The sequence below is a fragment of the Serinus canaria genome, chromosome 8 (genome assembly GCF_022539315.1).
Source record: "Serinus canaria isolate serCan28SL12 chromosome 8, serCan2020, whole genome shotgun sequence".
Taxonomy (NCBI): Eukaryota; Metazoa; Chordata; class Aves; order Passeriformes; family Fringillidae; genus Serinus; species Serinus canaria.
In genome coordinates this window covers 22899858-22925771 of record NC_066322.1, presented here as the reverse complement: position 1 = coordinate 22925771, position 25914 = coordinate 22899858, and the positions used below count along the sequence as shown (strand labels likewise).

The following is a 25914-nucleotide window of genomic DNA, read 5'->3' as shown; positions in this document are numbered from 1 at the left end:
ACAATGGACTCTTTGAAATGTTTGAAACAGGCTCTGAAGTGCCACATAATTTTTGTGCAGCCTGTGCATAAGGTGGTCATTATTCCCCATGTGAGTGCAACAGCAGCCTGCCTACACCCCCACTCCCCTCTGCAGGCTGAGCAGCATTCTGTGAATTCTCTCTGTGCATCCTATTCAGTTTTTAACCAGCAAGAGGAGGTGAGGAAAACAGTAATAATATAAAATCATAAGGCTACGTACATTTGCATGGAGGGCAGATGTTTTTCCTAGATGATACTTGAGGTAGATACTTGTTTTTATTGAGTTTGTAAATCATTTTCACCATAAGTATACTGCTCTGTTACTAATCCAGACAGACCCATGAGGTCCTTGGTCCATTAGGGTTAAGGGCCAGGACACGACCATGAACTCAAAAAATCTTTTAGCTGGAGAAATGGATGTTTCTCCTGAACAGCTTGCTAGCAACCTAACACTGCTCTGGGGTAGCAGACAAGAAGGCTTTGTGTGTCTGTGTTACTCTAATGAGAGTGGATAAAATACAACCAAGATCTATTACTGTATTTTATATTTAAGGCCCACACAACAGTTTCAGTGGTTGGCATTTCATTGCCTCAGTTGTGTTTCAAATATTAAATTGCTTTCCCTTAAAGAGTTTTAGTGTAAATAGTGAAGCTGATACAGACCAAGAAAAATCACATAAAAAGGCGGCTTTCAAGAAAACGTGTTAGGTTGAACAATGGTGCTCTCGTTTTCTTAGGGATTGTAAGTTGTGTACATCTGTGCCAAGATATCTGACTGTTGTACTGCATTGCACAATAGAACTGCCTGGTTTGTTCCCTCTAATAGCTTTTCTTTTATGTTGGGGCTAAGAAATGCAAATTTGGCTAAAGACAGGGATGTTGTTTAATCAGTCATGGCTCAGGAAGGTAGGCATTGCTGTGTGGCACCAGTGTGCTGCTGAACAAGAGGGAGCAGGACCTGGAGCTGTGCAGCTTTGCCCCTGATCCAGTGCCTGGGTCACTGCTGTGTGTGCAGCTCAGCTGTGGCAGTGCCCTGTGTGCTCCTGGCACGGCTGGCAGGTCCTGAGAGGTTGGATTGGAGGAGTGCCAGACAGGGGAACCCAAAGCATTTCTGAGAATACATTCAATGAGAGCTTTACACATCCAGGAAGCTTTACTTAAAAAGGCTTGAGAGCCTCAGGCATGCTTGGTATGAGCTCTGAGATGACCTCCTAGACCTGTCTTGATCCAAAGCTGCATGACAGGAGTGTCTTAGCCAGCCCTAGGGGTATCCCCTGAGAAACTCATCTGTCATGCACACTGTGCACTAGGACTGGGATCCTTTATAAATGTTTCAGGAGTCACTCTCATTTGGAAACCTAGCTCCAACTAAAACTGCCTAGCACACTTCATTTGTGCTCTTTGGGTTGGATGTCCACCTTTACTTGAGTCCTGTGTAGGATTCTGCTCAGATTAGTTTGTGTTTCTCAGGGTTTTGGGTTTGTGTGTAATCAAAGTTTTATAGGGTGCTGCTCAGTGCTACCAACTGAACCTGAGCTACAGATTTTTAAACTTTGTCCTAAGAGTTCTGAGCAATCAGACATCGTGCACTGCACAAGCTTATTTTAAACAACTGGGTCAATACCTTTCCTTCTACAAATTATCTCCAAACATCTCATGGACGTCTAAGAGCTGCATCTTCACCTGACAGTTCTGGGGAAGAAACAGCTCTGCTGATAGGTAGGGTTGTAATTTATTCCCACCTACTGAAGATGGTGTAAAGGTCTTGCAGACCCAGTAGAAATGAGCATGTGTGAGATGGGGTATCAAAAAGTAATTCACTTTAACATACCTCCTTCTCCCTGCAGGTTATGGGTAGCCACCCTCTTGTCTTGCAATTAGAGTTTTAAGAAAACTTTGAAGGTTTCTAGCACACTTTGCATTTCGTAATACAGTAACTAAATCAGGAGTATAATTAAAGAATTTAACCATCATCTGAGTAATTCATGTAACTGATGTGAGAACTGAGTCAAGATTTCCTTCTCTGGTCAGTTTTGGAGATTACCATTGTCATTAGGCCCTGTGGCACTTTGCTGCTTAGTTGTTTGCTTGTCATAGAGTAAGGTAGAATTCATTCTTTGTGAAACAAGTTTTCTGCTTTTTCTACTTGGAGTACTTGCTTATATCTAACTTAGTGTCACAGTCATACCTTCTTCTGAGCTTGGAAAGTAGGGTAGCTTGTTACCTTAGCAATATCCATAGGAACTGCCTAGAGCCCAGGCTCATGTACATCTCACTCATGCCATCTACTTCTACTTAGTTAAGCTAGAGCACACTCTCCTTTAGGATTTGTTCATAATTATTTTTGTACATTCTGTGCTTAGTCCTTACTGTTGCCCTCTATGCAAATGTTGATGGAATGCTGAGGCAAGAGCTCTGGTTCTTGGTCCTTTGGGGGATGGATTATAAGTGATGTCTTTGGGCACTATTTCCAGGTAGTGCAACAGAACCAATGAGAAGATCAAGTTAGAATAGCAAAATAGAACAGATTTTTAAGCTTTTTTGGCAGCTCATTCTTGCACCATTTAAGAAAGAAATGGACTAAGAGTTACTATATTTAGGTCTTGAAATGTGTGAGATTTTAGTGTTCCATCTAAATCCAGGTGTTAATCTGCCTGTGTCCTTTATGCAGCCACACTGTTGCTGTTGAATCCATGTCCTCCCTTTTAGGATGTCTGTAGGCAAAGTCCTGATTTACTCAGGTTTGCTCCTGGTGGCTCTGGATAAGCCTGTTCAGTCAGGCTTTCTTGTTAGGTGAATGACTGTAAAGGCCACATAATGAACTCTGCATTAGTTATGGCTCACTCACCTGGCATGGGGGCAGCAGTGCTCATTCCTCCTGGAATGTACCTGTGACTGTGGGCTGCTGGGCTGCCATCTGGAGCTGGATTTGTGCTTGCACTGAGCAATGTGCTAGTGCTGACACCACTCACATTGCTGCTGCTGCAAGGGTGGGTCCTGGCTCTTTATTCATCTCAAACTCAGCTAAGCTGAGGGAGCTGAGGTGAGATGTGTGTGTATGCAAGTGCATGTAGGCAGGCACTGAATGATGCATTGATGGTTTAATTCTCATTCACCACTTCCTCTGTTGGCCCTCTTTGTTCCCAAAAGGCTTGTGGGATTTTCTGGGGATTTTTGGTTTGGGATTTTTCTAAGTAACACGAGCCTCATGCAAATATTTAACACTGAAGAAGGTGATCAGGTAAAAATAAATCTACTTCCTTACCTTTGTGAATCAATAAATGTGTAACCTGAATGCAAATTTCTTGGAGAGACAAACATTTTTATTTTCTTTTAAAATGTAAAAGGCTAACCTTGGATCTATGCATCTGTAGCACTTAACTGTTTTGAATAATGGAGGTATGTCCAATGTACTTAAAATGTCAAATTTATCTAAGGCAGTTGGTAAATTGAAAGAAATTTATAAGTAACTATGAGAACAATTGTTTTTTTTACAAATACATCATTTAATTAGCTGGCCTATTGTTATAAATGACCCAGACCCCAAGTGGGAATGAGTTACAAAAGTTTCATTGAGAACAAAAAAAATCAGCAAAGCAAAAGGGACAGTGCTGGGAGTGTGACAAAATGCCAGAGGCTTGTGCTCAAAATGGTGTCTTCACCTTTTATCCCCCTGATATTGCATTAGCTTTATGCAAATTTACTTTTGCTGTTACATAGTCTCACCCCATGTCACTTTTTTGGCACCAGTGTGGTTCCATCACTGTGGTTATCAGGGGCCTCATTGGATGAAGTTCTCCTCCTTTCAGGTTGTATCTCAGAAGTTTGGCTAGCAACAGTCTGTCCAAGGCAAACTCATGAACCCACACTGCAGCACACCAAACCATGCTGTCCTCATGAAAACCAATTTCACAACTAGGCTGTTGTAACAAAATTAACCACTTGATAACATAAATTATTATCTTAATATTAACCACATTATAATATCAATTCAGGTAATACTTTGTGAAATGTAATTCCCACTAACTTGTTCCTCACACCTATAAAACTGTTACTTAGACTTTATACAACATGAATATTAACAAAACATGTTTTTATTTCATCTTACATTTCCATTGCATTTGGCACATTAAGGTTTAGGAAGTCCAACTATTCAGCTGGTTTGCTGCTTTTTTGCTGCTTTAAGAAATTTAGGATGTATTTTTGGAATTTAAATCTCTTCCTTTCTGTCTCTCCATGAAGATATATGAGTCAGTTTTGTGCATGAGCAACAGATATGCTTTTAAAATTCAGTTCAAGTGCGAAGGAAAACTTGGTGTGACTAAGCAAAGTGATGTAGTGATGTGATAAGTTTGCTTGTAGTTAACTGTCAGTCTACTGCCTGTAAATTCATAGTACTTCTAATTTAGAATATTGTTAAAAAATTCTAGATTTCTTCAAGTGAGTTGGGTGTCTCCTCGTGCCCTCCCTTGGCCTGGAGGGAGGGAAGTGCAGCTGCTGAGTTACAGATGGGTGGTTTTGGGTGGCTTGGTGCTGCTGTTTTGAGGAGACACTGAGAAAGCACTGCCTGCCTTTCACTCCCTGGGAGCAGTAATTCGAGGGTTTAATTTCCCTGGCCAGCAATTTTCATAAAAGTTGACAAAGGCAATAACTTTTCTCCAGGTTTTATTGAAATTGGGAGGTAGTTTGGAACCATACTGTGGGAGAAGGGAGGGAGTGTTACTGGAGCAGACTGTGAAGAGCTCTGTTTGCTGAGGTGGGGAAAAAACCAACCCTGCTTTTGTTTTAGCAGAGGAGACTTGAGGGTTGCTGCTATTATGCAGCACTATCCATCAGCCCCACTTCCCAGTTACCTTTGGGTAAATCAGGCAAACAGGTTTACAGATAACCAAAATAAAAATGGAAAGCAGTCATCATTAAAGCAGATAACCTGCCTGATTAATTGTGTTTTATCATGGTTGCTAACTAACAAAAGACCTGTGGATGGAGAGGGCTTAATAATGTCTTAAGACAAATATTTTGTAGCTAATAATACATAGACTATATTATCATATACAGAACATAGGCAGCTACCTCATCTGGGTCTATAAAAGCCATTCTGTTTTAGGGTGATGATGTGTGCTGTAGCAAATAATGATTTTTATAGTAGCTTTCACATGTATAATTATGTCAAGAAAAAGCTTCCAAAAATATCTGGACATGAACAGCAGGTGAAATGCAGATTAAAGTAGTAAAATACATATTAAAATCCTAAATGGTTTCTAATGCTGCATTAGAAATTAAAATCTAAAGAGACTCTGAATTGCCTGGATGTTACATCTGATTTTAAAAGGTAGGTTTATAGCTGGCTCAGATTTCAGAGGTGAAGTTTTAATAAGTAAATCAACTTTCTTGTTCATAGCTGAAATCTTTTGGAAAACTGTGTTTGCTGGTTTGTTACAGTTCCCATTCAGAATAATGCAAGTGCCTAATCAGGCAGTTTGCTCACCTAAGGTGAGCTAAATATTTAATATGGGTAGCTTGCATTTGTGTGGTATTGTACTGCACAACAGAACCACAGATTCAATATGTCTCTTATATTCCTTCCCCTGGCAGGGCTCAGCAAGACTCTTAATGTCCTTTTATTTTCTTCTCTGGAAAGCTGCCTGCACGTGGCTTGTAATGCCAAACACTGAATTGTAAGCCTTTCAAATATCAATGTGGGTATTAGATAATTTTAAAGAATGAGTACCATAACAGTAATCCATATGCAGGGAACATTTTATAGGTGGAAATTTGTAGCACACAGAAAATATTTTCAACTATTATTTTATTACTCCTTTATATGGAGCTGACAGAAATAGAATATAAAAGGTAATAAATACTCAGCATCCTCCAGGTTAAGATCCAGAGTGGATTAAAGTTCAACACTAGGATAGTGTTCCTAATGTTAGTATACTAATATTTGTGAAAGTTTTCAGTTATGAAAAAAAATCATACCTTTAAGGAAATAATATAACTTCTTCTGATGCTTCTCCTAAGTGGAATGGAAGTGATTGATTAACCTGATATTTAATCTTTGGCATGCTTCAGGGACTTTCTGCCATATGTTGAGTAAAGTGGTATTTCTTTAGTGAAGTCATATTTAAATTATGGTAAAATGCATAGGAATGCACTGATACTTAATAAATATGGCATAGCTAAAGAGTGCTCACAGCTTATGGTTTTTTCCTCTCTCCTCCCCTCCCTTTTTCTTTTTTCTCCTTTAAACAAAAGACTGACTTGGCTCAAATAGACTTGGCCAGTTTTCTCTCCCATCACATTCCCCAGAAGGAAGCTAAATTAATTCTGTCCATAAGAAGATTAAAAGCTGATGGGGTGGGCAGATGTTTTATTTTCTCGGGGGTGAAGGAAGTAGCATGAGCTTTTCTGGCAAGTCTGAAGATAATGGGGGTGGGAGGGAATGTTTTGCTTCTGGTTAAATAGCAGAAAGGCTTTTATACCTTTCTGTAATACATTTCATGTGCTCTTTGACATTATCTTGCTGGAAAAATAAAGATATATTCTGGGTTTATGTATTAGTAGTTCATTTTCTCCAACACTGATTTGTAGCGAATCTGTTAACGCTTCAGGATAAATTTTGGTGTTACTGTGAATTTTATTTGCTTTTTACTTCCTTGTTTTTCACTTTTATATGTTTAAAACTCAGAATTTTCTTACTTTATATCTCAGTTTATTTTATGTAGTTTAGTTAGTTTTCAGTTCTTTTGCTTAATATTCTAGTATTTTTCGTTTCTGTTGATAAACCCCTGGCTGCAGTCTGGCTTACTCCTTATGACCAAGCTCTTGTAGGAGAAACTCATGGTGGACCCTGTGTGCTTTCTAGCAGAATGCACAGAATTCTTTTCCTGGAATGAACTGATTCTTAATCCCTGAAGTCTCATCTCTCTGTGGTACCCTCTAGCCTGGTGCTGACCTGGGAGCTATTAAATCATTTTAAATGACAAGTTACTTCCTTTCTCATCTCTGGATCCTCCTGGATTCCAGGCTTGTTTGGGGATTTTGTGACAAATAAATAGGTTTCTGGAGGTGCCTTTGTGCTCACACAAAATACAAATAAAAACCCCAAAACTGTGTAAAACTTTGGGGTGTTAAAAGCCCTCCCTGTGTCTGAAACATGACCGTGGTTCTTCCTGGTAGCCTTGGTGTCCCTGTTAGTCAGTGCCCTTCAGGGGCTTGAAGACTTTGTGGAAATTCCTCCCAGATTTCTGTTGTAGCTCCTGAACTCCCCAAAGCAGGATTTGTTTCAATGGGTTAAAATCTTAATTCATATTTCATTTGTAATGAAACACATCAGGACTTTGCAGGGTGGAGCTGCTGCCACCTGAGCATGGCTGGAAGTCATTAGGAAGTTAAGAGGCTTCAATAATGATCTGTGTTTTCCTGTTGAAGCAAGTACTTCATAGTTCTGCCATTCACAAATAACCTTTTCTCCTTAATACAATGGATGATGCAATCTAAAATGGCAACATACAAGTTTTCCTTAAGGCTATATCTAGATCAAGGCACTCAAGCAAATTAAAGCAAATTACCAAAGTGTTCAACATCAACATTCATAAGTTATAATGCATTAAATTGCCATTGGCTGGTGATGTCTTTAGGAATAAAATTAATTTAGTGAGCTGTATATAGTTTGATTTCCTTGCTTTACAGTGAGCGAAGGCCAATTTACTTCTGCATTGGAAAACTCACACGGGAATTCAGTGCATTTAAATTAATATGTTTTGACTTGTCACCTTTCCTTCAATCTTGATAAGCCTTCAGATCTTTGTTCTCCCATTAATTTTGGGAGCAGCTTCCCCAGGCTGTCATACATGATTGCTACTCCTCTGCTTGCTGGGATCCCATTCCCTAGTGCTGTGTGTAGCCTACATGGGATTACAGCTGTGATCTGCACCAGGGCCACAAAGAAAATTCACTTGCTGCTCTTCCTGCAGGCACTAATGGCTGGGTTATACAGAGCCATGTCAGCATTTATTAACTAACCTGCAGAGCCTGCACAAGGCACAGTTCAGGATCCTCTTGATCTCATGGACATCCAGCAGTAAATTCAGTACCTTCTAAGTTTTCCATAATGCACTTGTTCTGTGTGTATATAGAGAGAGAGTTAAAAATTGTAAAGGTATTTTTAACTTTGGGGTTTATTTTGGTTGGCAAGCACAAGGGTAATTTGTTTTGCTTTCAGTTTTATGTTTGGGGTGTTTAAGCTGAGAAAGGAATAGGAAATTAAATTGCTGTGGATGCTTAATAGGCTGTTTATTTTTGGACATAGTCAGTGCTTTCACACTTTACCTCAATTATCATTACAGAAGAAAAACCACTCATTTCCAGTACTTAAACTGATGAATTGAAGCCTACCACTTAAAATTTGTCCACTTATTTACTTACATAAGCTCTTTAGGGCAGAATATTTTGTCTTTTAAGTGCTTGTCCTGCCTGTGTATTTCCCCTGAAGTATGAGTTTGTGGGTTTTGCATCTTTTATCTCCCTGTTTAATAGAAAGAGATGTACTGTGCAATACTTACTCAAGTGTCACAACTTACAAAGTTTGTAATTACTGTCCATTATTCTAAAGGATTTCTACTGGGTTTTAAAAATAATTTCCATTTAATGCAGTTAGCAGCAGCAGAATAAATGTACTGATCATTTCTGCTCCCATTCTGCATGTGTGGAGGATGGTACAGTCCTAGGTTACAAATCCCTATAGTTGAATTGTGACTTGTTGGCTAAATTTTACCAACTGCTTAGGGAGGGAGTATTGGTAATAACAGGTCCTAATCAACATTTATTTATACTTACTGGTTTTTTAAAAACAAATAATTTTGGTTTGGTCTAATATCATCTGATGCCACTGTTAAGTAAAGAGTTGCTCTGCAGTATATGATCAATTCTCTAAAGGACTAAATCTTATTAGTAAGCTTTGAAAATGTTCTATAGAAAATTCTATAGAAAAATTCTATTTCTATAGAAACTGTAGTTTGGTATTTATTAGAAAGAGGTTGGTGTCATCTCTGGGAGTCATTGGTTTTTAGGGAGGTAGTGTTCACTTGTTTAGAAGGACTAGTTAGAAATTTCTCTGGGAATGAATGTTTAATGTGTTTTTGAGGTGTTTGGGTGAGGAGGGAGATTGTTATGGGGTTTGTATAGAAAATGCTTCGTTTTTCATATTGCATCTTGCAAAGACTTGCTTCTAGTGGGTTACAGCATCTCTGATAACTTGAGAAAACCTCTAGCTGTGAAGAGAGATGTAAAAGAGAAATAGGACAACAAAAAAAGAAAGCTTTATTAACAGTTGGAATTTTTTTTTTTTTTTTACTTCTTAAAATCCAGGGACAAACACATTCTTATCTGTATTGGCCACTGAAACAAATGAAATGCCAAATGTTTTAGGTGGCTGTGGTGGGAGGCAGCCTTTTTTTTTTTTTTTTTTCCTATGGCAACAAATCTCATTGTCATCATTTTTCACTTCAAGTAACTGACAAAGCCAGTGTGAAATATGTTCAGCAAATATGTAAAGCTATTTTTGCCCAAGTCTTAAAGTGTCACCAAAAAAACCAAAAGGAACTTGTCCAGCACCTTGGGTTACACAGCTGAACATGATGAGGAGTTGGAAGGTCCATGTGAACCCAGTGAGGTTCAGCAAGGTGCACCTGGGTTAGGGCAGTCCCAGCCTGGGAGAAGGACTGCAGGGAAGGCTTGGGGGTTGTGGGGGATCAAAAGCTGGGCATGAGCCACCAGTGTGCACTGACAGCCCAGAAAGTGAGCTGAATCCTGGGCTGTGTCAAAAGCAGGGTGGCCAGAAGTGAAGGGAGGGGATTGTTCCCTCGTGAGACCCCCTGTGCAGTGCTCATCCAGCTCTGCAGTGCCCTGCACAGGACAGACATGCTGGGACTCTTAGAGCAGGTCCAGAGCAGGCCCTGAAGGTGCTTGTGGGGCTGGAGCTGCTCTGCTCCAGGACAGGCTGAGAGCTGCAGAGGAGAGGGCTCTGGGGGGACCCCATTGCAGCCTTCCTCAAAGAGGGAGAATGTCTTTGGACAAGGGCACACAGTGATAGGAAAAGGGAGAACAGTTTAAATAAACTAAGAGGGGAGATTCAGATTTCAGTTAAATGTCAGGAAGAAATTCTTCCCTATGAAGGTGGTGGGGCACTGGAACAGGTTGCCCAGCTGTGGAAGAAGTGTGCATCCTTTCACAGTGTCAGCATTGTCCAACTGCAATTTATCATACATTTAACCTGGATTCTATCTGTGTGTGCTGAAATGGCTGCACTTGGAACTGGAGCAGAAGAACTTTGCTGTGTTCTAGCCAGGATATGTCAGCACGGAGTGCTTGCTGCAATTCCATTATTGTGAGAAAAAAGAAACAACACTTAATGCTCCTGAGCATCTGTTGTGTCATGAACATGCTATGATTTATTTGTTCCATGGGTAAATCAGGGTCTGATGAATTCAAGGAGTATGTTAGTGCTTCAGGTGCTAATACTATAAGTCCAGGAGAATATAGTGATAAAAAATGGGGGAAAAACCACTGTATTCCATGTAAAATACTTACAATGAAAAAAAAAATAATACAGGGTTCATAGGTGTTTATTTCTTACAGAATTGGAAGAAGTAAAACATAATACTTGACTGGTTGTCATAAGAAGTCTCAAAGGCAAAACCCAAGTAGTGTTTCATAAAATTCTCAACTGATGGAATGTGTGCAGGAGATGCTACTTAACAAAAGTGTGCTCATGGGTGTAAGTTTTTTTAATGAATAGGAGGATGGGTAGGGAAGAAATGTCATTGTGTAGTTTATTCTAGTTTTTCCATTCCGCCCTGCTAGCATGAAATTTGGACAATAAATCATTCAAATTACTTAACTTCTTCTAGTAGAAAATATGGAAATGGTGGAAGGGAAAAAAGAAAATTAAAATGTTTGAGGGATCCAGGCAGTGCACGTGGTAATGACTAGGACAGCATTATATTTCATTCAGGCTTAGTGCCTCCAAACTATTGTCACAGGGCTGTCATTCCTTTATTAACATTAATGAAAGCTGGATATCTGAAGTTGTTTGCAGCATCCATTTCTCAGCTAAATTTTGGTTAGAAAAAAAAATAATCATGCCCTTGATGGATGGAGCAAGCAGATTTGCCTGCTTTTTTAAAAGGGGATATTTCACAGCTGGATAGTAGGCAGTAGTGACTACAGCTTCTAACTCAGAAAAATTTTTAATTTTTTAGAGTAAAAGAATTGTGATTATCATTCTTGCCTATTTTTTTTTTACCATTTTGAGAATTCATGGAAAAGATTTGGTTTCTCAATTAATCTGGATAACTTTCAAAACAGTTATATCATGTAAAATTTGATCAAATAATAAAAGCAAACTGCTACATCCGGTTTTAAAAATCATTTCAGATTTGGAAGACAGAATTTTGTCATGGCATAAACAGAGGTATTATTGAAAATGCTTTACTGTTGAAGATACATCTATATAAGAATAAGGTGATTTCTTGGGGTTTGCTGGATTTTGGCTGGTTTTTGCTTTTTCCCTTTGGTATACCTCACTGTGGGTACAGCATAAGCTTTTTAATTGGCTTTTTGAGCAATAGAGGTGTCAGTTGTTCCCTCAGCTATATGTGAGTTATTTACCTTTATTTTAGAGTCTTCAGTAACATTAAGAGCACCTCTGAATTGTCTCATTTCTTTATATTTTTGGGACATAAAAATGTTATCCTTTTCTGCACTAAAAACCAGTCAATAAAAGACAACATTTTAGATTAGTTAATGGTGATGCAATGGGAAAAGAGTTCTCTTCGTTCAGAAGGCTGGATAATGGAGTTGAATTTTTATGGCACCAAAAATCCATGTCTAGGTGGACTTGGGAAGAATGCCTATAAAGGGACTGGCATTTGCATTAAGTAGCAGCAGTAAATTTTTGACTGAGTCACAGATGGTACTTTCCAGTGTTTCTTTTTTTGTTTTGTCATCTTGTATCAACCTGTATGTTAGAGCAAAACAGGTTTAAAATGTGACGTAAATTGATGCTTCTTTTGAAAGCGATGACAGTGACACAAATCCTGAATGAAACCTGCAAGATTGTTGGTTATTCTTATTCTCAAAATAGTTCTTATGCAGGCTATGTTAAATATTTAGGAAAGGCAGTGAGGAAGGTTTTAGTTTTCTTCAGTGTCTTGTCTGGTATTTTATTAACAAAGGATTTCTTGTGATAGTTGGTTTTTCTCGTTATAAACTTTGAGCCTGACTGAGATGTGGGAGCACTTGGCCTTTCCAGAAGAAAAGATGTGGTGAGGTTGTGGTTTTTCAGGAGTGTGAAGGGATTTGGTGGTTTTTAGGACAGCATGGATGTTTTTAATTTTTAATTTAATATAAAACTTTTTAAAGTGTTAACAGCAAAATAACTGGGAATACTTTACCTTCTGAGGACTTTTTTTTTGTGTTGAGAAGATTTTTCTCTTAGATCCTTACAAGCATGGCTTTTTCTTCTGAAATCCAAATTTTTGTCATCTTGAGAAATTTTTAAAGATTTCACACTGTTTTCAGTATCTTAATCTTTTTTAGTTGAATATATTGCAAGACATTATCAAAGCTGGTATCCTTAAAATGTTAGGATGACAAACATGTTTCACACACTTCACTTTTTAATGAGGTAAAGAAAAAGAGACTTCTCCATTATGCCCACACTGAGCATCTGGGGGATCAGAGTGAGTGGTTCACAGAATATTCCTATTAAACAGTTGAAATGCCGCTTATTATTAGCTAAAGCTAAATGGGCTAATAGGAGGTAGAGGCATTGCTGTGATGCCCTTGTCCTCGGAGCACACTGTGTATTCCTCACTGCCCTTTGGCCTCACGGAGGTAGAACAGCTTGCAGTGTTTTGTTATTTAAAAAAAGTGTGTAGTGGTTACAAACTGATTAAGATTGTATAAAAACACCGGGTTTTTTCCTCCTCCTCTTTTCTTGAGCAAATGACATCTTGAAGGTCAGCAACAATTCACTCCACCCTTCAGAAAGTGGGTTTTTTCCTCCAGCCTTCCCAGGCTAATGAAAGCCCTTTGAGAAAAATCCCATCAAAGATTTTTTAGCAGCCTTGACTTCTCCACCCTGGACACAGCTCAACTTAAGCATTCACATAGAAACCTTTGAGAGTACATAAAGCTTTAAGCCATGAGTACTCCCTGAGCTGGGGGAACTTTTTTTTTTTTTTTTGACTGGTAATTCAAGGTTACTGTCTTGGTCAGAACCTTTTGACCAAAAGCACAGTCTTGAGAAAAGTGAAGGGTATGGTTCGTACCCTGTGGTTATAGAGCAGTTAGCTCATGAACCAAAATGCATCATTTCTATCATTCAGTTAGTGTTATCAGGAAAACTGTCAGATTTAAATGCTTAAGAGAGCTCTTGTAACTGTTGCCATGGCAATATCAGAAAAGCAACGTGGTCATGTTCATCCATATCCCATATTCAGTTAAATTCCTTTGCAGTCTTTTAACTGTGAAAGAAAGGTACCATATTGTACCAGGCTCTGTTTCTTTTGAGCTGGAACAAATGGAGGCTGAATTTAACTCTTTGTGTGAAGATGAAATACAAATCCAAGGCACAAGTGATCTCATTTGCTTTGCACTTGGTTTGCTTGTGTACTATGTGTAAAGTACTCTCTGTGGAGTTACTGATCTCCTGTTCATGCCATGGTGTCATGACTTGGGATTTGGTTTGGGCTTTAAAAAAACACAGGGGCTGCAGTCACAAATGAAACACTTGGTTAGAAGAATGGGTTTGTTAGAAGAAGAATGCATTTGTTAGAAGAATGGATCTACCTCATATGTAAATCTCTAAGTGCAGAAGTGTGAACACTTATGACCAGAATTCCAGATCCTGCTTTCTCATTTGGCCTCACCTTTGTAACACTTTTCCCTGCCACTGAGCCTGCCCTGTGTTTCCAACCTGTGTGGTGTTGATCAGCTGTGCATTTTTAGTTTCACTCTTCTGTTTTCTGACATTCAAGCTCCTTTTTCACTGACTTGCTGCAAGTTGTTTTCCCGAGCCCTCCCACAGCCTCCTGCCCTGGAAAACCTTTGCCTTCACTCTTGGTACAAAGCAGAGCCCACGTCCTGTCCTTGCTGACCTACATTTGCACAGTGCAGCATTTCAGAGCTGGCCATTCAGCTTCCCTGCCTCCCTCCTCCCCTGGGGCTGCCCATGGACTGGCTGGGGAAGGGAGGCAGGGCTGGATTAGCTGGAGATGGGATCTGCAGGGAGAACAGCCAGTGCCATGTCCAGTACATGTGCTCAGCAAAGGGGTGATATTGTGCCCCGAGTCACATCCTGCTTTGGAAGGACAATCTGAAATGAAAAGGACAATAATGCTCTTCACTGAGAGGTGCAGTTCTCACAGTGTAACAGAGTGATTGTCCAATATTTGCTTATTTGTGCTATTTGACAGCAAAAGAGGGATTGAGAAATAGCATCTAAAATTGGGAGAATATGGCAACAACAAGTGATGTTTTTGCAAATCAGTTACAAGTCTGTTCTTTCCAAAAGCACAAATTGAAGAAGTAGTAACTCCTATATTAGCATCTTCCCTCTCCCTTTCATTTCTTCCTAGGAAGTTTCCATGCATTGCAATGAGCATTCGTTCAAGGGAAAAGGTTTTCTTGCCCTGTGGGATTATGTAGGTATTTTAGATTGATGTGTGATTAGGGACTGTGTTAACATATCAGGAAAATAAGTGGGAAGAGGGAGGCAGTCTAAAGTAATGGCCTTTAGGTGCTTCCCTCCCCTCCAGTGCTTGATTTAGCCTGGGCTTGGAGACACTTAATGCATGTCTTAACATGTTGATATATTCTGAAAATATTTTGTAAATGAGGACTGACACGTTTAATATTACTGCACTGCAAAGAAAAGCAGATTCTAAATTGCTGTTCTAGTAAGGTTAACCGGAAAAGCAGTCTGTCTCATCTCTTCTAGATCACTGCCATCCCATAATTTAAGTTTATAAATTTAAGTGAAGATCTTAGTGGGCACTGAATTTTCTCTCAGAAAAACCACTGATGCTTGGAAGTACCTTGACATGTAATTTTTAAAATTTAGAACAACTGCAAACTTTACCCATGGAATATCTCTCAGTGACTGGGGATGGGATGAGTTCTACTACACCAAAAGCTGTAGTTGCACATTTTGCATTCTTAATTCAATTGGTGTGGGATATGCAAATATCTCATACCACTGATTTAATTGGAGATGTGAAAGGAACAGTTCTGTTGTTCAAGAACAATTTTTTTTTTGTGGGACTTCATTTTGGTCCTATAGTATCAATGTGTAAAGCTTTATTAAGCTGAAAGTTAAATAAATAGGGTGAAATGATGGAATTCCAATTTCTGGGTTTTGTTACCAGGCCAGCTTTTCTAAGATTTTTCTTTGCCATAATAATCGTGCTGATGATGTCACGATTTTTTTTCTCCCATCATAACTTTTGAGCCATTATGACTTTTTATATTTGTTTTCAACCTGAAGCAGACATACAGAGAAGTAAAAACATTTCAAGCAAGTATTATACAACTCTTGTGCTTCTGTATTCAATGAATAGTTATATTCTTTTTTTTACTGCATTGCAGACATGCTGGAGTTTTTAGCTACAAGTTTGTATGCTATTGCTAATGAAAAATTCTTTTTTTTCCTTGCTGTACGGGGAAAGGAAGTGAGAGAACTTTTCCAAGCTTTTAATGATATAATTAATTATTGCACTATTTTTAACATGAACTGTTTTTATATTCTAGTAGAGTGAGCAAATAGCTTAAACACAAGCTAGAAAACAGTAAAACATTCAGAGAAAAGAATGTAGAGCGTTCATTCTGTAATTGCATATTTCATCATACAAAATGATTCCCTTTTGTTTTTGAAAGCTTTGCAACAAACTGTGTAAGAAAACAGTACTTGGATGCAAATGTTTTTAGTAGCCTTTGACCATCTTGATAAGAATTCAAGTATGTTCATAGAGTAGTTTCAACTTACACCCAAACATTAATAAAAACTTAAAAAATCATGTTGGACCCTTAGAAGGGCATTAAGAATGGCTTTTTATTTAGCTTTCTGGTGCTCCTCACTAGTCCTGCAAGTAGCAGGAGGTTTGGTATGCTGAACTCATGGGCATTGTGCCGTGGTTCTGCCAAGCTCGGGCAGATCAACATCGTGTAGGAGCTCCAAAGCCCAGCACCCAAGAGGTGGTTTGGCTGCCAAACCTAATGATTCCAGTGCCAAACTATTTAAGGTTTAGTATTAACCTCTTGGATTGCACCCAGAAGCCAGAAGATCATTTAGGACTAGCCAGAGTTGGTAAAATCAAGTACATCACAGTGGAGCTGGAAAGTGCCAAGGGCTGGGAGCAGGCTGCAGTCCTCTCCAGGAGGCTGGATTGTGTTCTTGGCCAGCACTGCCTGGGGAGGGGCCACTTATGGCATGGGACATCTTCCACAGCTCAGTCCCCTGCAGTAGCTGGCTTCCCACACTCACTCTGGGGTCTGGAGCTAGCACTGCAGTGAAGAGCCTGCCTCCAGTGACCTTCAGCCAGGTGCCTTCAGCTGGGAGCGAGCAGAACATGGAGTGGGGAGAAGTGCACTGGGGGCTGAAAGCACACTCCCAAAACATCTGTTCAGGGCAGCTCTCTCACATGAATGCCAACAGGCATCATGTAAACTGAGTGTATGAACTTTCCATTTAGTCAGAGAAATCTCTGCAGAAGAGAGTTACTACTTTTACAGGTGTTTGTTCTCCCCAAAACCAGCCATTTATATGATTTGAGGTGTGTTGGAAATGCGGAAATGTACAATGAGCACACCTCAAATACAACAGAGTCAAAAATTTAGTGGAAGATCACCAGAAAAATGGTGTTGAGCAAATTGCCATCCCCACCTTCCAGAGGACCTGCTGGAATTGCTTCAGAGGTGCATCCAGTGCCTTGCAGTCTGTTCTCATGTGAGAGTTGCTACAGACAGCCAGCCCAAGAGCTGCTGAGAATGGTCAGTAATATGATTTGTCTTCTCATTACAAAGGAGAAAACCCTGCTGTGATCTCTGTACTGTGCATGAAAACCAGGCTTCAAGGAGTAGGGAACACTAGAAAAATCTAGTAACGCTAAAGTTAGAAATTTCTTTCTTCCTGAGCAGCTTTCCCAGAAAAAGTAAAATCTTAAGACCATAAATATAATCAATTTTATTAAATAATAAAAGTACATCAAATATTTGTATTTTCTCCAATTAATAAGTCCCAGTCAAACAGAAACTAATTGCAGTTTGATCATTTGCTGATGATCAGAGGTGGGTATTGCTTACCCTGGCACTGTGACAAGCAGTAATAACCTGAATTTGATACAACTCTGCTGTAACACAGTTGGAAAATAAGCTTTAAAAGTTCTGTTTTTTAGAAAACTGTAAATAGATTTAACCCACTTCTCACAATTTATTTTCAGTGCTATGTGTTGTGACTTTAAATTGCCTAGGTTTTGTTCCTGCCCATCTTGCTGGCTGGAACTCTCAATCTTATTGTGACCTAGTTTTCCCCAGCTATAAACTCGGGTGTGGGGCTTTATTTTCTCCAGCAGATGTGCTCTCACTTGGCTGACCCTTGCTTTTTGTCAGGCAGGAAAGAGCAAAACAACACATTTGATTAATTTTCTCCCACTTTGCCCAAAATGAAATTTTGTCAAGAATGGTGCAAGACTGGAACTTATGTTTTACATTTCTCATCAGCCTCTGAGTTACCTTGAAGTTATGCAGGGAAATTAATAGCAGATCCAATGAATTTGCATGAAGGTTCCAAGTGGAATGAATGTTACTTGGCACCAGATCTTAGGATCTTGCCCTGTGACTTCTAGAGAATGAAGTAACTTTCAGTCAGCTCTTTGTGGACTGAAAGTTGCATCCAGAACCACTTGGATTTCTGAAGGCAATGTACAAAGCAACTTTGCAACTTTGCTTTCATTTATCACTCTTTCCAAACCAAATGAGCAAACTTCTGAAAACTGGACCTACTTCAAGGGAGTACATTCTTAGTGCTTTAGAATTTATTGGTAGTGTCTTACTAAATTGTGACATTGCTAAATGTGTGGTACATTAAAGTAGCGTATAATAATTGTCATGTGGCATTTGAAGGTAAAACTGATCTGCCCTTTGTGCAATTCCTTAGTTTTTAATTTTTCATTTTATAGCAGTTCTGGATAATAAGAAATTACATGGAAGAGAACTAGAGCTATGAATGCACTCCTTAAAATAAAAATTTTAGTGTGGAAAATATGCTCAATTATATTTTACTGGCACATGAATCAGCAATTTTACCACCAAAGTGTGCATGCTTCTTATTGCATGTTAACACAGAAATCCTTATATACCATCTTGTCATTTTTTTTTCCTTAATCTCGAATTCGCTGGGAAAACCTTTTGTTTATAATTTCATCATATTCAAGAGCTGTAATTTTTTTTTTAACTTAAAAAAATAATTTCCCTCCTGCCCTGTGTGCTGGGCTCAGAGCTGGGGCTGCTGCGTGTCCCTGTCCGTGCGCCGAGCGCGGTTCCTGCACGCGCGCCGCAGGGCCCTCAGTGCAGCCTGCGGTGGCGGTACCTGCCGGCCTTGTCTTTGGCCGCGTTGGCGCAGGCGTTGTGCTTGTTCTGCTGCAGGTGGTTCCAGTATTTGATCAGTTCGCTGGGTTGGAACTGATGGGAGGTAATTAGGTGGCTGTATTTACAGCTGGAGTAAGAAACTCGCCAGTGATTGAAGACGAACTCGTTGGGTGGGGGCATGGGGTCAATCCGCAGCTTGGCGAGACAGATCCCCACATACACGTCCTCTAAGTGTAAACGTCTGATGCTTAAGGAGACCTTAAAGATTTTTTCTGCTAAGTCTCCAGAAAAAACATAACCAGTTCCAGAGCAGAATACAGGGTAACGTTCACTTGGATACAAATCAGGTGGCATATACCACTTGCTATCCTTGTTCCTATTAGGCGCATAACCTCTCATTAAATAACCTGTAAAATACTTGTGCCTTGGAGGAAGTTCTGGTTTCAGGAGCTTGTGTATTAAATATTCAGTATTGACAAACATATCACTATCAGTTTTCATAACGTATGGAACATGTGGACAGTAGGTTGCAACCCAGTTCATTCCCATCAGAGTTTTTATAGTTAAATTGTAGTAGGTGTCGGAGTATTCTTGTTGCACGATGTCGTGGTACTGTCTGCTTTCCTCAAGGATGGTTCTCTGGAGGTATCCATCTACCTTGGTGCTTAAGCCCAACAAAAAAATCCGCACAATTTGGATGCCAGGTGTGAGGCTCTCGTTGCCCCAGGTCTGTCGAATTGCTTGTCTGGCTTCCACCTGGCCTGGCTCTGCAGCTATGAGCAGTATTAGAAAAGGGGTTTTTTCCTGGCACTTGTCAGGCTCGTTGATGACGTATTTGAAATGATAGGAAGTTGGATGCCCAGTGCCTTTCTCGTTGTAAATACTTCCATTTGCACTGAGGGTGTTTTCCAAACCGGTTACTCCCTGTGGGGACAGATCCGTGTTGTTAGGGTTGGTGACTGTCTGAGGCCTGAGTGTCTGAGGCACAGCATCTCTCCACACGCTCCTTAGAGAGCTGTGGTTGGTCTCACTTTTTGTAGATCTAAATCCTCGTATGGTGTAAGACATGGGGTTTTCTCTGAATCCAGCCTTGCCCGGCAGCCAGTCGTGATGATTAAAGAACAGAAACATGGCAAAAAGAAACACCAGAGAGACCAGGCCAATGAGATGGGTGCGGAACAGAGACCTTTTGGTATTCCAGGTCATCTTCGCCAAGCAGCAGTGTCGTCTTCTCCACTGAAGCATGTTGTACGGATCCAGTGATGGGATATGAGACAATGCTCAAGGAAAAGGCTTTTCCAATTGGTTTAGAATCCGCTGCTATTCTTTGGTATTCATTTTCCTTGGAGTTGAGCAATCGTCTGCAAATGGCTCACTCTGCAAAGAATCAAAAACAAAATCAGAAATCTTCATTTTACATACTCGTAATATAAACGGTTACAAATAGAAACTAGATATAAACATGAAATTGAGTTAAATTTACTTTTTCAAAGAACAGCCCATGTCAGTTGAAATAAGATTTGACTGAGGCCAAAAGCCAACCTTGTTTTATGACTTAACTTAATTTGTTAGCTTTTAAAAATGCATTTTTGCCTGGTAAAAGTTTTGACAAACATCCTGGATACCAAAGATAAAGAGGCAAAAAAAAAAGGCTCATGTTAGCAGGAAAAAGTGTGAAGTAGATGTAAATAGCTTCATATCCATGGCTGTGAAATCCTTGTAGAGTGTTTGAGAAGGACTGAATGAGAGAGCCTTGCTGGCAGATGGAAGGTTTAATGGCAGTAATTAAAATTGATTTGACATGCAGAGGCTAGGATGGCTGACAGTTTTCAAGCCCATTTTGCAGACGGCCGTGCCTGGTGGTGGGACAGACGGCGCGGGGCTGGCGATGGCAGGGCTGTGTTAGTCACAGGACACTGCCTGGCGTGTCTCCACTGGCCCCCACTGTGCAAGGAAGGTCAGGGAGAAGATGCACCTGTCAAAATTCATTTTCAGGGTCCAGTAACCTCACTGCCCAGCCCCCAGATGCTAGTGCAGGATAACATTCCTGGTCACTTCTCAGGCACCTTTTACCTTCTACTCTGCATTGGAGGGAAACATTGAATGGAGCACTGGGCTGTGGTGCCAGGCTGAGACAGCTGAGTTAAAATTAAGCTCTTGATGTTAAGTAGACAGAGATCTTGGGTAGTGATCATGTTAACTGGAAATAAAATTGCTCAGAACTAAATGACTGGCCAACTATCTGATGATCATGATACTGGGTTGGGTTTTTTTCCCTCTGTAAAAGTACATGTAAGTACTGCACATAGCAGTTGGAAATTTCAAGTGTTCTGACCAGCAGCTGTAGCTGTAGGAAGAAGTGCCAAAGTAGTCTGTGCTTCATTTTCTCTTAAATTTTTGTTCATATTCAGCAGCAGAGTCAATATGGCAGCTTCATGATGCTGCATATTAAAAGCTGATCACATCATCTCGTAAATGAACTTTCACTGTACAATAGCAATTCGTTTGTGATTTTCAATTTGCTCTAATTTATTCCTGGGCCCTAGGGTCTTGTATGGGAAAAAAGGATGACAGTTGAACAAGAGTCCATAGAAAATGCTGTTCCTAATAGAAATATGCGATTAATTGCTTCCCTATCTTCTTAAACCAATATTTGGATTAATTTGTGCATTTAAAACCAAGTGATATGTTACATGGGAAATTACAGGGTTTAACACTGTAAGGGAGTAATTTAAGATGAGATGTCAGTCGAATATTAGGATATTAAGCTGTATGTGTGTGATGCAATATTGAGTCTGTTCACCAAAGGGCATATTTGTGTTTCGGAAGGGTGGGGAGAGGGGTACACCTGATGTTTATTTTACTCACTGCCGGGATCTTCACCGTCACCCTCCGGAGGAGCGGGAGACGCCTCACGGCCCGCCGCCGGCCCGTGACCCCCGCCAGGGGGCGACGCTGCGCGGCCAGTGTGACGCGGGAAGCGCGCCGCGATCCTGCGGGAAGAGCCGAGCCCGGCCCGGGAACAGCCGAGCCCGGCCCGGGAACAGCCGAAAGGCCCCGGGCGCTCCGGGTGCTTTCGTGTGTTTGGTTTTAAAGCTTGCTGAAAGTGTCTCTGATTTTCTTATTTAGCTATTCGGGGCTGATGCCACTTCTCGGAGACTCAGGCGTGTCTATAAAAATCATAAACCCTTGTGTCTAAACTAGTTCGGGAATTAACCTGACACTCCATGCTTGTGCTGCTTTAACTCGAATGTAAAAGAAGATAAGCCCCAAATGGGTGAGACTCGTGTTTGTATGACCATTTGCACCTGCTTTTCCCTGCTGGAAAAGCAGAAGCTTCCCCTCAGAAGTCGGGATTGTTAGTTTGTGTGCAGTGAGTTGTAAATGAACGCTCAGCTATTCGGGAATATCTCTGTATAAGCAAACGGAAATGTCTCCTCAAAGGGGAGCCCCGATGTCAGGCAGTTCATTGTTTGATTGGAGGGCAGCAGTGGGAATGTTTGATTAATTACCGTTCCATTGCATGTATTCACAGTTCAGGAAGAAAATCAAACCCAGAATTTCACAAATGTGGAGCAGCAGCTAGAACTCAGATTCATTTTGTCACACTGAATTGTTCCACTTATAAAACTACAGTCATTAGATGGAAATGCTTCAGCAGAAAGTGCACTGCACTACTAATCTTTGTTTAATCTAACTGAGGCACTGTTCTGATGAGCACCTACTTGGATGAGGCAACAGGCAAAAGTGAGAATCCTGAGTTACATAAATATTTGTGTAAACTGACAGGGGTTTGCAGGGGCTGTATTTCCCTCATGCACCGATGTCCCAGCACAGGCACTTGCCATGGCCGAAGCCTTTCTTTATTAGGCTGCATGCTTACATAATGCATATGAAAATAAGTTTTACAGTGAGCGACAGATCTAGAATCAGAAGACATTTTAAGAGAGTCAGATTTCCTTGACATTTTTTTATGTTGTAGTTTGATTTTTCAAGGTAGGAGTGTCTTAGAAAATCTGTCTCTGTTTGCCCTTTAAAAAGGCATTTTATGAATAGGGGAAGCACCCACATCTGTATTTCAGCTTCATAGAGCTATTGACTGAAAAAACCCAAATAACATGGGCTCAATTTCTTTGTAGTTGTGTGTAAAACATTTCAAAATATACAGTGGGGTGTTAAGCATTGAAAATACAGCAACAACAATGGCACCTTTGAAAAAAAACACTACATGCTAGGGTGTATTGTTTAAAAATAATGTATAAAACTTTCAATAGATATTAAACCCACCATCTAGTTCTATAATAAAAATATTTTCTCTCGTTTAATTAGGGTTAGAGCATTACTTTTTTTTGCCCAAATGCTTAAAATTCCATTTCAGAGAATGGTTATGAACAGGCACCAACTATTGACAGTAGATGAGAAAACCTAAGTACAGCAGAGGGTCTCTAGAACACTCACCTTGTCCTCGGGGAGTGTGTTGTTGCATGTAACTGCATTTTGGAGATGTTATTTGTGATAATGCTGCTTCATTTTTGGCACCTGGCAGTGCAGTCACTGATGCATTATCAAATGCCAAATACATAAATTGTGAATGCCTCTTGAATTTTTATTTGTGGTCTGTGCTCTGCTGGTGTTTTGGTTCCTGGTACTTGCAGTTCTGCTCTATAATTACAGCTTTGAAAATTGAAGCATTCGACTTCCTATTCACTTGTCTTGGATTTTCATATTTTGATTAGCTGTGTGGGCAAACTCTTAAATTAGAGGGAAGAGTTCAAAAGGCAGCCAGAGTCTGTATTCTGGTGAATAGCAGTTGCATATTGGGCCTCATTTAATGTGCCTGACTTCCCTTAGGAGCTCCATTAATCTTCTGCACAAAACAGTGTTTGGGATAAGGTTTGATGTGCAGGTTTTTAACTGCCTGATACCAATGTCTAATGTTAGCCAGGTGTGCGTCTCCTGGAGTGTTGCCTGAAGATACATTTTTTGTTGCTGTTTTAAAAGTTCTCTCAAGTGACTTTATATTCTAAATGTCTTAAAACTGATTTTAAACCGGTGTCTGATGTATGCTGCATCCCTTGGTTTGTGAACTCCTTCCAGCTGCAGTTGTTTTATTTCATGTTGGCATTGCCTTGGGCAAAGAAAGCACATTTATATTGACATGTAATGATTTATTATAGCTTATTGGAAGATTCTGCAGATAAGCACTTTCTTTATGTGGTGTATTGAATTGCTATAGATTTAGGTCTTAAATTTGTATTGCAAATATTCACCTTTTCTTTTGTCACTAGTGGCAAAGTATTTAAATTTCAACAAAAAACAGGAATGAATAGCAATTAGATGGAATGTCATTTTACAATCCAAGTTAAACAGTCAGTGTTTTCATATTAAACAGAAATTGCAGTGATGGCAGGAGATAAGTTACGTGCTTACCATTTTGAGTGTGTAGTGTTTGAAGGTTTCCTTTTGGGATGTCAGGGAGCCTGACGTTACTTGTAAATTGTGGTGCCTGATTGCACTGCTGATGGTTTAAATCATGCCCAGTCTTTTGCATGCTCTCGATTTCTGCTTGGCTGGTAGTGCCCTTGTGACATTTTGCTTGTGTTTGGGGGGCAGAAAATCAAGTGTAAAAAGGGCTGAGGGGACTTCTAAGATAATGTCTTTTGACTGTATGGTCTGTTGTGATGGTTCAGTGCTCTCGGTATGTCACATTATGGCCATTTTACCATGCTTTAAGATTACTTCAGATAAGGATTAATTCTGACCTAGTTTGAGAGGATTTCTAACTGGTTTTTCTGTATTGGAGGGGTTTGAGTTTTTAATTTCTCAGTTAAAAGCAATCATTACGGGAACTCCATTATCCCTTTAATCCTTCCTCTCCAGCCACACCAGCCTCGGCAGACTGTGAGCACCGCATTTAGTCAGTGTAAGGGAGTGACATTGTGCTGGGGGAGAGCAAAACCTGCTAGAATTCTTTCTCCCTGCTCTGAGACCCTGTTATCTCAGGGCTCTGCAAATTAGGAGAGATCATTATCTGGAATGGTCGAAAAGGTAACAGACAAGCGAATGAACATCACACACAAGGGTTTGACATACCTTCCTCGGTCAGGCCATTTATGGTGCAGGATTATACCCACAGAAAATAGTTTGGGCACGCCATCACTTCAGCAAAAAAGATGCACTCGACCATGCGCACATCCCCCAGCAGCAGCCGTGCTTCCTGCGCCCGCCGCGCTCGGGATCCGCTCTGTCCATCTGCTCCCGTGGCCGTGTTACCTTCCTGGCTGGCCAGCGGCGTCCTTGGCTCGGGGCTGGCTGTGCATGCTGCAGACAAAGGACGGAGCTGGGGCCGCTGCGGGGCTGGCCGCGCTCGCAGCCGCGGCGCTGGGCTCTCACATCTGGTGCCTCGCAGCTCGGCCAATGCAGGGCTGTGCTCCGCTCTCCTCAGGATCCATATTTCCGCTGGAAATGTTAGCGAGGAGCGCTAGCGCCTGGTGCCTCAGTTGTCTTCAGTAATAGGATCTCCCTCTGCTCCTTCCTTCATTGTTGCTAGGCAGTAATAGAAATGGTTTGGAGTTGTTTTAACCCAGAATTGTGGTGTATAAAATCCATGCCGTAGTTCTTCGGCTGCCGCACAGGCAGGCAGCAGTTTAAATGTGGGCTTTGACAGATGCTGTCTTCTGACAGAGCAGAATTTAACGTCACTGCTTGGCTGAATCCCACGTGATTGTTTGCATTCATTTTGACTAAATCCGAAGGCAGACAGGAAGCTTTACAGGCTCTTGCTCTTATTTGATAAATGATACGTAGTCAGTTCATGCACAGTGATAGGTGAATTGTATAAAAACGGTATGATCATTAAGTGAAAAATTGAGGGTTTTTACAGGTTGTTTTCACTTTTCCTTGACGCTGCAACTTAGATTCTCTAGTAGATTTTTAATGCTGGATGTTTTAGTCCCATATTCCAAAAGCTGTTCTGCAGTGCAAGGGAATTATAAGCATTTAAATGCTGAAGCTTGATTTAACCCATTTGTCTCTCTTGGAGTACAAATGGTCTGTGCCTTCATGCCAAAGAAGAGATAGAAGTGCCTTTCTTTGCTCGTGTTTCCTTTACACATTCTTACTCTCTAAAAGCTGCTTTTTGTTATCTGAGGTTATTCAGTTGGGCTGATAAACACTGATTTATAAGCACATGCTGTTAAGCTGCCTCTCTGCTGTTAATAGCTTTCTGCTATAGTCTGGCATTGCA

At 40.4% G+C, this 25914-nt stretch overlaps 2 protein-coding genes across 2 annotated transcripts in view; one reads left to right on the top strand and one right to left on the bottom strand.

Moving 5' to 3' along the window:
* Positions 1 to 25914, top strand: part of CDC73 (cell division cycle 73) — a 101583-nt gene that overhangs the window by 35760 nt on the left and 39909 nt on the right. The window lies entirely within an intron of this gene.
* LOC103814830 (beta-1,3-galactosyltransferase 2) lies at positions 17249 to 25355 on the bottom strand. Its single transcript, XM_018912055.3, has 2 exons — positions 24762 to 25355; positions 17249 to 20045 (listed from the first exon to the last, which is right to left on the bottom strand). Exon 2 carries the CDS (start codon positions 19911 to 19913, stop codon positions 18645 to 18647), a length of 1269 nt encoding a protein of 422 aa, XP_018767600.1. The 5' UTR covers positions 19914 to 20045; positions 24762 to 25355; the 3' UTR covers positions 17249 to 18644.

Coding starts and splice junctions, on each gene's coding strand:
- LOC103814830 (XM_018912055.3), bottom strand. CDS start 19,913: ATGCTTCAGTGGAGAAGACGACACTGCTGCTTGGCGAAGATGACCTGG.